The 15767-nt window shown below is 43.3% G+C and overlaps 2 protein-coding genes across 7 annotated transcripts in view; one reads left to right on the forward strand and one right to left on the reverse strand.

Moving 5' to 3' along the window:
• The window catches only part of LOC105358296 (altered inheritance of mitochondria protein 3-like), a 4792-nt gene extending 220 nt beyond the window's left edge, over positions 1 to 4572 (forward strand). Inside the window, exons 1-2 of one of the 2 annotated variants that reach the window (XM_023952526.1) lie at positions 1 to 137; positions 768 to 3973. The exon at positions 1 to 137 is cut by the window's left edge and continues 220 nt beyond it. In XM_023952526.1, coding sequence (XP_023808294.1) covers positions 1 to 137; positions 768 to 1964 — 1334 coding nt within the window. In that variant the 3' untranslated portion in view covers positions 1965 to 3973. Of the gene's footprint in view, positions 138 to 767 lie in introns of both variants that reach the window. The other variant, XM_023952525.1, reaches the window with a different exon arrangement.
• A 6402-nt stretch (positions 4573 to 10974) lies between these two features.
• Positions 10975 to 15767, reverse strand: part of gramd4 (GRAM domain containing 4) — a 136093-nt gene continuing 131300 nt past the window's right edge. For all 5 annotated transcript variants that reach the window (XM_023952572.1, XM_023952571.1, XM_023952573.1 and 2 more), the window contains one exon: positions 10975 to 11736. In XM_023952572.1, coding sequence (XP_023808340.1) covers positions 11626 to 11736 — 111 coding nt within the window. In that variant the 3' untranslated portion in view covers positions 10975 to 11625. The remainder of the gene's footprint in view (positions 11737 to 15767) is intronic.

Here is a 15767-nt window from a genome sequence, read left to right on the forward strand (position 1 = left end):
AACGCGACAGGCCACAGAACAGACGTGCAGCTGCGGATTTTTCCAGCTACCCACGCCGAGACGGACGCCGATCCTATGCGGACGTCACCAGAGAGGGAGCCCATTTTCTGGAGCCGACCTTTTACGGCAGACAGCAGGTGAGACATCGCCCTGCACCGCAGCCGTTCTATAGCGGGCCGCGCTACCCATTTCAAGATGGCGCTCGGCGTGCGCCGAGACCTAGGCCACGCGGTCCCTCCAACCAAAATGGCCGCTACGTCTTTGTACCAGCAGGTGCTCGGAATGAAGCCCCCCCCCACAGGGTACAGTCTAATGACCCTGATTTCACAGAGAAGGTGCGTGTAATGAACAGACTGATTAAAGCTGTACACCACCTCACCAATGTGTCCAGAGAGGCTCATCCTCCCTCCCTGGACAAAATAACAAACAATCTAGCTACAATTATCAAACCAGCATCCCCAAATCTACAAACACAGACTTTGATTGACGGCAATGCTAGAAATTGGGCCTTCACGACCGTGCTCATCCTCAGAGAGCATTATCAAAAGAACATTGACTCTGAAATGCAAAAGCTCACCCAGTTTCCTTCACCAGACTGGAGAGGCCCCTTTGAAATAGCCACAACGTGGGCGAAACGTAATTTAGGCAGACGCCTGAGACAGGATACAATAGACCGTGCCCAGGCGGTCATCATTGCCAGGACGACAGAAACAGCACCTCCTGTTCCTCTTCCTGCTGCTGCTGCCGTTTCTTCTCTCCCAACGCAGACAGCTGACCAGACAGCAGAAGAGGACCCACATGTTGTGATTGAGCTGGCTCCATCATCACCCCCAGTGAACCAGCCTCCCTCCACGAGACCACAGAGCCCAGCTGCAGCACGGCCACCCCCTTCACCACAAAACAGCAGTCATCAGATCACCACGATCGCCCAAATCCACGCAGCGCCTCCACCTGCGCCAATCTCCCGGGTTTCAGTGGAGACTATGACTGAACCCCAGCAGGAGGACTGGTCACCTCTGTTTGACCTGGAGGAGGCAAGTGAAACAGAACTTTCTCCTCCCACATCTCCGTCTCGCCTTTCTCCTGTAATACCTCTTCCAGCACGCATAAATCGCTCTCAAATAAGCTCTACGGCAGAAAGTGTCGTACGAGTTCTCGACATGCAGAAGGCTGACCCTGAAGCCGAAGAGGAAATCACTCTGGAGCCAGAACCAGCAGATGAGCAGATCACAGCGCTGAGCCAGAGAAGAGTAAGCCAACGCTCCTCCCACAGAGAAGGGAGTCCTCCTCCTCCTGTCCAAACCAGCACCATGGAGAGCAGAGGGTACCACACACTCACCCCTGCCACTCTCTCCAAGCTGAGATCCAGCGTGCAATCTCGCCTAGCCATCGAGCCAGCAGAGCAGACGACAACTTCTGCAGCAGAAATGCAGGTGTGTGCTCCAACACGACACGACAACACACCCCGCAAGTTTACAGAGTGGCACCTGCACATACAACATAAGAAGGTCATCATAGGAGACTCAAACATCAGCCGCCTTCCACCTTTCAAAGGTGGAAATGTACAGTTGGACAGTTTTCCTGGCGCCAGATGGCATCATGCAGAATTTCTCCTGAAGACGGCCACCTTCCAGACGAAACCAGAGGTTCTCCTGCTATCCTTCGGGCTCAACAACAGATCCCAGAGGGATAAAAAAGCTCCAGTGAAAGAGATGATCAAAGCCCTGACTGTAGCAGGACAGAGATTCCCAGACGCCACGATCCTCGTCCCTCACGTCAGTTTTTCACCTCACCTTTCACCAGATGAAAAAGTCGTCCTTATCCATTTAAATCAACACATCCAAGAACTGACAGACTACATCCCCCCACTCAGTGGCTTCTTTGAGACCCAAACTGACAGCATCCACTGGACGGCAGCTACCGCGAAGAGGATGCTCGAACATTGGTCTTCCTGGTTAAACTGAAGCTCCCCTTAAGCCTCTCACAGAGGGAGGGGAAAGATGGAGTTATGAATCTATGTAATAACTTTGTTCTTTCTCTTACACAGCTTTCCCTACTGAGCAGAGGTCTTACTTTCATCCCATCCAAATGTAACAGTAAGAATTTGACCTTTCAATCCAGACATGACTTACAGGAGTACCATCGCAGAATTAAGTTAACTGTTCACTATAAGGACAAAAGCAGCATCCAACCTCAGCCATTTACACTGAAATCTGACTGGACACCCCCATCTGCTACTCTCCCACCACAAATTAACCATTTAATAGACCAGGATATTTCATACTTTGAGAATGATTTTAAAATCATTCATAACACTCCAAATTTGAGTGGTGAGGAAACCAAAGCTCTAAAAGAATTAGCCCAAAATAATGATATAGTTATTAAACCAGCTGATAAGGGCAGTCTAACAGTAATTATGGATAAAAAAGATTATTTATATGAAGGTTACAGACAGTTAAATGATGTAACCTATTATCATAAACTCAATAAACCCATTTATTTAGATACAATCCCCCTAGTAGATACAATTATTAATAATTTATTGAAAAAGAAATTTATTAATAAAAAACAAAAAACTTACCTGCAGGGCAACTCGCAACCGAGGCCCAGACGTTTTTATATGTTACCCAAAATCCATAAAGATCCCCAAAAATGGACCGTTCCATCTAAAATTCCTCCTGGCAGACCCATTGTTTCAGACTGTGAGAGTGAAACCTATTATACAGCAGAATATTTGGACTTTTTTCTGAATCCCTTATCTAATAAACATGACAGTTACCTTAAAGATACATATCATTTTATTGAAAAAATTAAACAGCTAGTAATCCCAGCAGACTCTTTTCTTTTCACTATGGATATTGATAGCTTATATACCAATATTGACCACAAAGAGGGCATTGACAGTATTAAAAGAATTTTTCAAAAATACCCAGACAAAAAACGACCAGATAAAGAACTTCTCCAATTATTAGAGATTAATTTAAACAGAAATGATTTTGAATTTAATGGGGAATTTTTTGTTCAAATTAAGGGCACAGCTATGGGCAAAAAATTTGCACCGGCTTATGCCAACATATTCATGGCAGAATGGGAATCCTCTGCACTACAGAAATGTGCTTTAAAGCCGCTCTGTTATTACAGGTACCTCGACGACATCTGGGGCGTGTGGACGCACTCTGAGCAGGAGTTTGGGACCTTCCTGGGGACTCTCAACAGCCACAACCCTTCCATCAAACTCAAATCAACATGCCACGCCTCTTCAGTCGACTTTCTAGACACAACCACATTTAAGGGAAGTGACTTTCACACCACACACAAATTGGACATTAAAGTTTATTTTAAACCCACAGACACACATGCACTGTTACATAAAACCAGTTTTCATCCCAAACACACATTTGCAGGTCTGGTTAAATCCCAGCTGCTCCGCTTCCACAGAATCTGCACCCAACAGGCAGACTTTAAAAAGGCCACCAAAATTCTTTTTTCGGCATTATACACAAGGGGTTATTCCCGCTCCTTTTTAAGAAAGTGTTTTAAGTCATTTCAAGAAATTAAACCTATTGATACAGCCCCCCTTTTACCCATTGTCACAACACATTCGGCAGCCACGTGCAGGATGGTGAGAGTCCTCAGGAGGAACTTCCGGGATCTTGTTCAGAGCCAGGGGCTGCTCGAGGAGCACAGATTTCTGCCAGCCTACAGGAGAAACAAGAATCTTAAGGACATTTTAATTAGAGCCAAACTTCCTCCCCCTACACAACCAAAATCCAGAGCACTCACCTCTTTTTTCAAACATTTGGATTGGATTTGCAGCCACCACAACAAAAATGTGTTTCCGTCTCTATGCAGGGGGAGCCCCCACTCTCAAAACTGCATTTATATTATCTCCTGCTCCACCTGTGGGATACAGTACGTTGGGGAGACTGGAAACACTCTCTTAGTTAGATTCACCCAACACAGACACAACATCACAAAACAAAAAAACACAGACACTTACCTGGTACAACACTTTATGCTTCACGGATGGGATTCAGTTAGAGCAACGATCGTTCAGATGAATCCCAGATGGTCAGCCCCTGAGAGAAGAAAAAATGAAAGAATTTGGATTTCTAAATTAGACACCCTTCATCCTAGAGGCCTAAATGAGAAAAAAACACCATTATTCTAATTGGAGACACTTAACCACTTTTTTTCCCCCTTTTTGTCCAGCAGAGGGAGTTGCTAAACAGTCCCTCTGCATGACCAGATTTTCTAACCCCCCTGTAAATTCTTTTTCCAGCAGAGGGAGTTTATGAATCCCCAGAATCTGTTTCCATATGGCCCTGCCCCAAAGGTTCTAACTCTAACCCTAACCAAATTCACCATGAGCCCTAAACCTAATTAGATATTGAAAAAACAAAATTATTGATCCTATATTTCCTGCAGGAGAGCGAGATCTGAGTGGGGACAGAAATGGTCCGTGCATGAGGGCTCCAGGCGTACAGCTTGGAACCCTAACCCCAACACCTAACCCTAACCCTAACCCTAACCCTAACCCTAACCCCTAACCCTAACCCTAACCCTAACCCCTAACCCCTAACCCTAACCCTAACCTAACCCTAACCCTAACCCTAACCCTAACCTGGCCCTTTAATCGAATTCTAACCCTAACCTGGCCCTTTAATCAAATTCTAACCCTAACCTGGCCCTTTAATTGAATTCTAACCCTAACCAGAGTATTTGGCCCTAACCTTAACCAAATTGAGTACATAGCCCTAACCCTAATCAAATTGTTGAAATATTAAATAAAATTTAGAATTTAGCCCTAACCCTAACCAAACTGTTGAAATATTAAACCAAATTTAGAATTTAGCCCTAACCTAATCATAAAAACATCATATCATTGCATAAATGTATTCTTGTTAAAAACATCATAATTTGAAAATGTCTTATTTTATATAAATTCATTATACGCAATACAAAAGTAAGATCCAAAAATAAAACACATATATAAATGCATAGGGCTATAAAAATTGGCATAAGAAACATTTTTTAAATATAATTAAAATCATTATGAATTTTCACTAAAAGTAATAAATATTAAGTAAATTTACGTTTTAAATAGATAAAATTGAATTTGGCAATTGATTCATGCATTAAATAACTTAAAAAACAACTTTAAAATAAAGGGTATAAATAAAAAGAAACTGGAAAAAAGAAAATGGGAAAATACAAGGGGGTGGAGCCAGGAGGCTATATATTGGGACAGGCTGAACAGAGCTCATTTCTGCTCTGCTCTTTGTAGGGACAACATCTCCACAAGTGCCAGCCAATTTAGCCACAGTTATTTGCGTGCTGTATAGGCCTGAAGAAGACCTTATTAGAGGTCGAAACGTTGCCGCTATAGCACGCTAATTTTGGTTTCTATTCAATACTGCTCTTTTTATTCTTTTTTTCTCTTTTCTTCTTTTTTTATATTTTTTTTCAAAAACCTTCTTTGCTCTAACTTGACTGTCTTATTTTCTTTTACGAAAAATAAATTAAAAATACAAAAAAATTAAAACATTACAAAAAACGTACAAAAAAATAATTTTTATCCACGCCTTATTAAATTAAAATAACAAAGGCGAACCTGAAAACCAAAACAATATGGACGGTGAGTGGATACTTGTCCGTCCGCGGAGGGGAGGGAAACGAACCTTCCAAAACCAGAGGGGACTTGGCAATGATGCCCGCTTGGGGATGGACCGTGCACCGCCCAACTTCCACGGAAGGGGGGCCATAACCCTTCGACCTAACCCTAACCCTAACCCCTAACCCCTAACCCTAACCCTAACCCTTTGCACCGCATTTTGATAGTCTACCAAACTACTCTTCCATTTGTCCCTTTGTATATTCTCCCCTAACTACCCTTAGTAGACTCCTCATCCTGCTACGTATCCTAGTTCTGACCCAGGTTTTATAATGAACAGATAGATAGATAGATAGATAGATAGATAGATAGATAGATAGATATAGATATAGATAGATAGATAGATGACTTTATTAATCCCACAATGGGGAAATTTCATTAATTTGTGGCAGCAACACGACATTCAGAAATAATCTATATAATATAACATCAATAAAGGACATCACAAATGACATTTATATTAAATAATTAAAATTATTACTAAAATTATGAAAAATTATCAAAAATGAGATTCTTATTAAATAAAGAAATAAATATTAAAAATCAAATAAATACAGCTGCAAAAGTGTAAAAAACATGCGGTCTGCAAAACATGTAAACTGTAAGAAAAAGAAAAAAAAACACTATCTTCACTTAAAACACTAAAACCACTATCTACCACTATCTTCTCACAGATGAGACTACCCTAGGACCTTAGACCACACCACACTGAGTAAACACCACCCTTATTCACATGGTACCTGTATGATGTCCGTTGTCTCGACTGAACAGAAGTGAGTGCCCCCCCTCCCCTTCTATGTCGCAAGGCAGCAAGGCTGACATAGCTGGGTTCTTTGCGAAACTCTCGCAGAACACCTAACCCTATCTTTTACTAAACAATACAAAAAATAACAGAAAAAGAATAGAAAAACAATTTTGTATCTTTTCACCCCAATCATGGGGGATTGTGACTGGAATAGTTTCCAGAGACGAAGGGGATGTCGGAGGGCTATCCAAAATGGCTGGAGCTGGAATGGGGACAGGTCCGGATAGATGGCGCGTGCACCTCCTGCCTTCCTAAATGGGAGACAGGTTATTTCCCCGAACCTAACCCTAACCCTTGTATGTCTTCCATTTCCTAATAATTGCTCCCACAGGTGATTTCTTCACACCAAGCTGCTTACCTGTTGCAGATTCAGTCTTCCCAGCCTGGTGCAGGTCAACAATCTGGTTTCTGGTGTCCTTGGACAGCTCTTTGGTCTCCATAATGGAGTTTGAGGTTGTGGACAGGTGTCTGTAACCCTTGTGCTATCCTAGGCACTTTAACATAGGGAATTGGGTCATATGGACCCCTGCACTAGACAGTGCTCTGAACCTTTTTTCTTCAATGATTTGTGATCTTCACTGCTGTCCATGGATTACATGAAATCTTTCCACCTTTATTCACCTTTGTCATGGTAGGGAGAACACGTCATGTAAAGGTGGGGTCATAGGATAGCACAAGGGGTATATATGTATACATACACTATGTCCACACTGTAGATGAGAAGCACAATCTGTTGACAAAACGTCAACACTGACCTCATGTGGCCGTTCATTTGTACTGCAGCTAAAAGTCAAAGTTCAGTCAAGAAAAACACAAAAATGCCTTATATTCATTTACTTACTAAAAAATTTACACCACATCAACTTTGACAATAAACACATCTTTTAAAAATTCTGGTTTGTTTTCTTCTCACGTCAGTCATTTTGTATACAAATTCATCTTCCGTTGATAAATTTACAGATATCAAATATTTCCCAGCAGAGCTTGTTTTTAGTCATTCAGATCTAAAGATAGGTTTGGATCATTTTTCAGTCCAGACGTCAGTCTCTTTTAATCCAAAACGTGATGCCTTTGGGAAAAAAACAAATGGAAAAAAAGTGGTAACATTGTTTTGGGTGAGAAATCTTTGCTGCTGTAAAAAGCTTCTTGGTCCTTTGTTCCACTTTCCACAACTAGCTTGTATTCAAAGATGGAATTTTCTTTTCTTTTTTTCTTAAAGAATTATTTTCCAGTAACTGCTCAAAGTGGGCACGTTCAAAACAAATCTACAAATAAAAGCAGGAGATGGCGACTATTGCCACATTCTCACCAGCATCTCCAATGTGTGTGTGTAACCCTTGTGCTATCCTAGGCACTTTACCATTGGGAGTTGGGTCATTTAGACCCACTAGACAGAGCTCTGAACCTTTTTTCTTCAATGATTTGTGATCTTCACTGGTGTCCATGGATTACATGAAATCTTTCCACCTTTATCCACCTTTGTCATGGTAGGGAGAACACGTCAAAGTAAAGGGGGGTCATCTAGGATAGCACAATGGTTAAGCGACTTCTTCCCATAAGAAGTCTATGTAATCGCATCTTTCAAGCATCTATGTTTAAAACTCTGGCGTTCACACGTTGCTACGCGGGTTTTTAAGTCAGTTTTCCGGCTAGGTACAAAATGCGCGGCCGTTGAACGCACATTGAAAGTTAAACCAGTTGACCTTTGACCAATCAGAGACTCGAGTTTGGTAGTGACGTATGGATGGCATCTGTTTTAATTCATGGAAGTGCCAACTGTTTGAAAATGATCATGGACAAAAAATTATTGTGGTCGGAATTCTGACACCAAGTTTTTCATATATTGGAATATATATGAAAATATATAGAAATGTGAAATATATGTGAAAGAAAAAGCCTGGAGCAAAATTAACCAGATTTGCACCACTACACGTGCTAGCATCAGGTAATGACAGACCTGTGTGAAATACATATGCTAAAGGCACGTTCAAGAACCCACATTTAGTGGAGTCTTGAATGCGCCACACTTTCCCAGTGCGTAGCAGAAGACCAGGGGTCCCCAAATCCAGGCTTTGAGGGCCGGTGTCCTACATATTTTCCAACCAGCCTGCCATTGAAGCTCCTTATTGGCTAAAACACACCTGATCCAGCTATTCAACAGAAGGTAAGCCAGGGATTCTGTAAAACCAGCAGGACACCGGCCCTTGAGCCCTGGATTTGGGGACCCCTGCATAAAACACTGCGAGCAACAGCAGAAAACTACAAGCAGCAATTTTTCTTGTCATTTATTTTTTTGCGTTTATGATTTACCAAAAACAGTGACGCTGGGTCTCAGGTAAGAACTTTACTGCAATGGTGGACCAGACTTTCTTCACACCATCTGAACCTTCAAGTCCTCCATTTTTGCCATGTTCCTGTTGTAGATGTCAGGGGAGGAGCTTTCCAGTCTTCATAACTCCAAAGACAATTCTAAGGAATTCAAACTGGACTGATTCCAAACATATTTTTGTAAACATGAGCAGGCAGAGAATGGCAGACAGAAAAAAAAAAGTTTTGGCAAAAGAAATTTGAGACATGATACATTCTTTTTGGTAGCTCCTCCAGAAGCTGCTCCTCAGAACCATCAGATCATCAACAGGAAAAAAAACTTTGCATACAGCAAAAGGCCATCGAATCCCACAGCAGAAATCAAGTGCTTCAATAGATCTGGGTGCTTCTCATGGAGGAACTGAAGAAAAGAAAAGGCAGCTAAAAGATCTAAAGCTAAAATAATAGATTAGAATTGTCCACTGCAGTCGTCACAGTTTCATATCCCGTCTGATCCAGTAGGAAAACATTGTGATAAAAGAAAAAAAAAAGAGCATTTTGAGTTAGGACCCCATCAGTCCAGAAAAATCCAGAAATTATTCACAGCCTCCCTTGTTTTGTCATCTTTAAAACGGGTCCTGTGCTACGAGGAATGCCTCAATCAGTCTTTCAGTCCCCGATTCTTCTCACTAAATGCAGAAGGTTTGGCATTGACTGTCCACCCGCACCCCCGTCCTACAAAAGACCATGCTTGTTTTGCCAAAAGGAAGTCTGGTGGGAAAAATTCTGCTCAGTATAATCCACGCAAAAAGTGGAGATCAACAAAACGGGGGATCCACAAGACGGATGAGGACAATGGAATCCTCATTTCTATACAAGAAAATCTAACTAAAAATTGCATATTTGATTATTTTCAAATGCAAATCACTGAATCAATGGCAGATGAAAATATGCGGTTCGAAAAAGAATTGTATTTGTTACGTAGAAATACAACAGGTAGACCACAAGCTCTTTGCTCCACGAATAAATCTATTTATGCCTTTGTTTTCCTGGTCTTAGCTGCATTTTGGCTTAAAACTGTACGGCTGGATGGATCTGATACTGCTCGCCATATTTGTTCCAAAGCTAATGTTATTTTGAGGGTGTGAGCTTGCAGGAGAGCATGTAAACAGAGAACTCTCAGCAATGGGGAGGGGTAAGTGGGCTCCGTGGCAACAGTCCCACCCACATTTCAAAAGTGAATTTTTAATGAACTGTTGTCGCTCTGCTCAAACCATGTTCTTGAAAATGAGACATTTTTTAAATTATGGCTAAAAATAGCATCATCGTAGTTAAAAGAACACTAGGAAGGCTTTGAAAATGGATCAAAATGATCTGAGTGGGACTTTCTAAGTTTACTTTCTGACTGTGATTGCGAGCCATAACTTTAAATAAGCAAATAAAAGCTGGAGCAGCTTATTTGCTGTAGTAACACTGAGCAAGGAGTGAAAGGCTGGAGTAAGTGCAACAGTGGAACAAAACACATATGGAGGTTCTCTGACCGTCTGACATAATCTGAGCTCTAAATAGTTTAAATTTGCTGCATAAACAAATCAAAAAGTTTGGGGTTTTTTTCTAAGAAAAAAAGGCAGAAATGCTCATCGTGAAATTCATCCATCCATCCATCTTCCTCCTCTTATCTGGGACCGGGTCGTGGGGGCAGCAGTCTAAGCAGAGATGCCCATACTTCCCTCTCCCGGCCACTTCCTCCAGCTCCTTTGGGGGGACCCCGGGGCGTTCCCAGGCCAGCCGAGAAACGTAGTCTCTCCAGCCTGTCCTGGGTCTTCCCCGGGGCCTCCGCCCAGTGGGACATGCCCGGAACACCTCTCCAGAGAGGCGTCCAGGAGGCATCCAGACTAGATGCCCGAGCCACCTCAACTGGCTCCTTTCTATGTGGAGGAGAAGCGGTTCTACTCCGAGCTCTCCGTGGGTGAACGAGCTTCTCATCCTTTCTCTAAGGGAGCGCCCAGCCACCATTTCTTATTTCAGCCGCTTTATTCGGGACCTCATTTTTTTCAGTCATGACCCATAGCTCATGACCGTAGGTGAGTATTGGAAAGAAGATCGACTGGTAAAGTGAGAGCTTTGCTTTTTGCCTCAGCTCTCTCTTCACCACGACGGACCGATACAGCGACCGCATAACTACGGACGCTGCTCCGATTCGGCTGTCAATCTCACGCTCTGGTCTTCCCTCACTCGTGAACAAGACCCCACGGTATTTAAACTCCTCCACCTGGGGCAGGGACACTTCACCCACCAAGAGATGGCAAATTCGAATTTCAGGCGTTCACAAATAAGCTGATTTTTTGTTTCTAGCTGCTGACAAAAGGCAAAACGTGAGGAGAGATGAAGACACGAAAAATGAAAACAACAGGAAGGCTGGGAGTCTGATGCCTAGCAGAAAAAAAACAGACGTTCCAGTGAGTACTGAACCTTTAAAAAGCACCTCGAGTCTGGCAGCGGACCTTTTTCTTCAGGATGTCCACGGACCGAGGAAAAAAATGTGCAAAACACACACACTCATACATGCAAACACAGAAACAAGGAACAGACAAGTCTGATGGTCTGTGAGGTGAGAGGGGAACCAGCCCCCCTCCAGCCCTCTTGTTGATAAAAAAATACATGGATCCTCGCTCCTCCGTCAGCGTCAGCCTGAACACGTCGGAAGCGGTTCAACAAGGAAGTCTTTAGAGGAGTTGGACGCGTTTCAGAGAATCTTCCAGCTCAGGTCAAGCCTGGATGAAGCTCCGCCCCCTTTGCGACCCGCTGAGGGGGAGTGCACGGCTGGGAGGCAGCAGGTCTACAGCTCTGCGGTGGCCGGGGGCTTGGGGCTGGTCATTATCTTCATGTACTGCGTAAAAATTGCCTCAAAAGCTTCGTCTCTGTGAATCATGGCACCAAACACCAATGGCTGGAAGACACAGATAGAAGGACCCGTTAGTTCATCTGGGAGAACCTCCACAGAGATGATTCATGCAACAGTGAAAGGATGTGAAAGCAGAGATATGGAGGGAAAGATTAAATGACTGCAGCACCCACTGCTCGCTGAAAGGAGTGAAATTATGATTATGTCAAAGTTAGCACAGTTCCCAAACAGCACAAAAAAAGTTGTACCAGGGTTCTCTAACCTTTTAACACTGGAGAGGTTGCCAGCGACACCTAAATGACATGCTCTTCTACATACCGTAACTCAGTGTTTTTCAACCTTTTCTGAGCCGCGGCACACTTTAAGCTTAAAAAAAATCCCGCGGCATACCAGCATCCAAAAATGAAAAAAAAAAAGGAGAAACTCATAGTCTGTATTGATCTACAGCCCCTCCACAATCTCACATGCATTTTTGTGATAATTATTGCAGAAAAAGCTGGAAGCTGCAGCTGTTTTTCTAAAAGATGCAATAAAAGTTAAGTTAGAAGATTTAAAAAAAGTTTGAAGTGTGTTCGTTGTTTTCAAGACGTTTAACAACAGAACTCCTTTTACGCTGTCACTCTCACAACCCAATGCATCATGGGAGATGTAGTGCATAAAAACGGCCGGCGGAGATCGCTTTTCGGAGCTTCATGGTTTTGTTCACTTGTTCCACGGTCTGATACCGGATTCTGTGGAAAGCTACACTGCTAAAGACGAGCTTTAGCTGGTATTTTTGTTAGAACTGAGCGACTTTACGAGCTAAATCGAGACAAGGAAGTGAAGACTTTAACCACTTCTGATTGGGCAGACTGATGACATGTGATTAAGCCTTCAAGAATGATTGGTGGAGACAGGTAAAGGGGCGGGACTTTTCCTAAATACAGCCGGAGCTGCAGCTGAATCGCGCTGCCGTCATTCTTATCAAAATGTCTTTAATAAAATAAAATAAACGCAAAGAAAAAGTATTTTACGAACTTTTATATTCCTAACTCCTCAGTGTTTTATCAGGGCCTGTTTGGATGAACACAGAGCTGAAATCCTGGAGATGGGAAATGTTTTTAGATCAGTTAATGAGGGCAATTTCACACGGCACACTTGACCATCTCCCACGGCACACTAGTGTGCCGCGGCACACTGGTTCAAAAACACTGCCGTAACTCTACGACCGTTTGCGCAATCAACGTAATTCTGAAATGGAGAATCTGTTTAGCTGTTTTGACCCTGCCACTGAGCATACACTTTCACAGGTTGAGTTGCGAACAGCCTGTTTATCCGCCTGGCTTCATTGTCTCTTGTGTACCTCTTTAGGCGGCTGCTCAAGGCTAGGAGCCTTTGTTTGGCAGTTTCCAGTGATTCAGGTATGGGCATCTGGCTGTATCTCTTAGGTACTTACTATCTCATTGTACCTCTTTGAGCCTCTGTCAGCTTACTCACATCCTTCAGAGTTGCCTTGATTTTGGCCTCTAACCGTTGCTTTCATGGTGAATACTGTTTTCTTCCATGGTTGCTCTTATTGCCAAGCATCTCAAGGATCACTGCTGCTGAAGTGTAAACCAGTTCATTGGTTTCTGTGATGGTTGTGGTAGGAATTGCCCTGAATGCTTCATTCAGTTTTCAGGAGACTTTCAGGCGGTAAATGACTTAACCGTTGTAGCTGGTATCGGGGTTGCCTAGTGTTCATTCTAGACATGATCTTGTCTTTCAGGTCAGTTGCTGAGGTCAGTTGCTGCCTCGCTCAGCAAATCTGTAGTTGTTGGGGCTGTGTACCCAATCTCAGGGTGGGAGTGTGGTATAACCTCCTGACCTGCTGTTCTGGCTCTCCTGTGGTATTGCAATTGGATTGTACCACTTCAATCTCAAGTTGTGATAGGAGTTGCTGTTTGTGGATGTTAGAACATTGAGCTACCAATTGCCTGGCAGTTGACCTTGATTGTGGATTTCGAAGAGTCCATTCACTCCACATTCTCTGCATGTAACCTCTCTGGGTGGGATGTTTGAGTAGGAGTTAGGCAGTAGCATTGAAGGTCTTGCCCAAGGACCCTCACTGGCTTATCTTAAGTCCTCGGCCTCCGAAACATAAAGTATCAGTGTAAAGCTGCTTTTTAACGTGACAAAATCAGCTGTAGTTACGTTGATCGCGTTAACGGTCAAAGAATTATGGAAGTCGAAAGAATCTAAGCACTGGAGCTAAAGCTCTGGTGTTAAAGGGTTAAAGGGTTTACAGAATCATTTGAAATTAGCAACAAAATTGCAGAGTCTGCACACAAAAAAAGACGTAATTTAACGCAGAAATATTGGCACGATCATTTGCTCTGTATTTTTTACATGGAAATATTTTCAAGACCATCTTAGACAGTGAAACATTTTACACCTCAAACAAATAATTCTGTGTGCTTGTAGCAGCTGCATTTCAAAATTCATAATAAAGCTTTATTGTCTCTGTACAAACATTGACATTAGAACATTCTTTTGTACTGAGTAAAGAAATACACCCTTTGTAAATGTAAAAACATGATAAATGATAATGAGGTCTATCCTTTCTGGGGCCAATGCTCCTGGGGAGGGTCTCCCACTGACGTCTGGGCAATGTTCATTGAGGCGAGGCCCCAGCGTCGCGCCTCTTTAGCCTAATAACATGGGACATGGGATCACCTTCTTGTGGCAGGAAGGACCGGTACTGTATGATCTGGATGGTGGTCCTGCCTTGTCTGCCTTTTCCTGGTAATGGAACCTAACCCCGGTAATATGGAATGTCACCTCCCTGAGTGGGGAGGAACCGAAGCTCATGTGAGAGGCTAAGCGATACCAGCTAAAGATATTTGGGCTCGCCTCTACCCACAGTTTGGACTCTTAAACCCAACTTCTTGACCTTACTCTGGAGATGTCCGTGGTGAGAGGCTGACACTTGCATAGATTTCCTCATAGCCCCCTAACTCAGCTGTAGTGTGTTGAAGTTCACCCTGTTGAACAAGAGGGGAGTTGTCCCCTCCTTGGGTTACTGGGTATAGAGTATCAAGCCTACTGGGAGTCCTCAGACTCCCAGTAGGTGTCAGAATCCATGCCTCAAAGGCCAGTGTCCAACTAACTTGTCATTGAAGCTCGTTATTGGCTAAACACACCTGATCCAGGTAATCTGCAGCAGATAAGGCAGGATTTGCCTCTGGTGGTAGGCAGGCGCCTGTGTTTGGCAGCGGAGCCGCCACCAGTGTGTGAATGTGTGTGTGACTGGGTGAATGGGTCTGTGACTGTAAAGCGCCTTGTCCTTGTAGGAAGAAAGGCGCTATATAAGTATACGCCATTTACCATTTCTGGAAAACCAGCAGGACGCCGGTACTCAAGGCCTTGTGTTTGACACCCCTGCTCCAGAAGGAGTAGTAAAACGTTATCAGACGGTGAGTCGATTGTTTTATTGAGAGACTTCACCAGCAACAGTTCATGAGGGACCAGGACCCCAAGACAGGAGGTTAATGACTGACCGAGAACTTTATTGAAGTGGAAGGAACAGTTTGAGGATCTCCTAGATCCCATCAACACAACTTTGACTATAGAAACAGGGGGTGAGGGCACAGGAGAGTGATAGTCCCTTATCAAAGCTGAAGTCACAGAGGTGGAAGAAAGCACGTTGGTGGCAAAGGACCAGGGAAGTATGAGGTCTGAGTCTTAGGAATTTGATAGCATTCAATTGCAAAATTAAATGGCGGTCAGGGATTTACTCTAGACTGGCAGGCTGGGGTGGTGGTACCTTTTGTCAAGAGGGGGACCTAGAGGGTGTACTCCAACTACAGTGAAAATTTCATTACTCAGCTTTTCTGGGAAAATCTTCTGGATACTGGAGAGGAGAATTTGTGCAATAGTGAAATCTCTGATTCAGGAAAAACAGTGTGGTTTTTGTCTGTGGTAGAAAGGGAGATCAACACTACACTTCATACAGGGTTGTTGAGGGTTCGTGGGAAAAGAGTTGGATCTCATGCTTCTCAATGTTCTGTGAAAGGCGTCAGGTAATATGGAGTCTGGGGTCCATCCATTCTCTGGAA

This window comes from Oryzias latipes, chromosome 23, assembly GCF_002234675.1.
Source record: "Oryzias latipes chromosome 23, ASM223467v1".
Classification (NCBI taxonomy): domain Eukaryota; kingdom Metazoa; phylum Chordata; class Actinopteri; order Beloniformes; family Adrianichthyidae; genus Oryzias; species Oryzias latipes.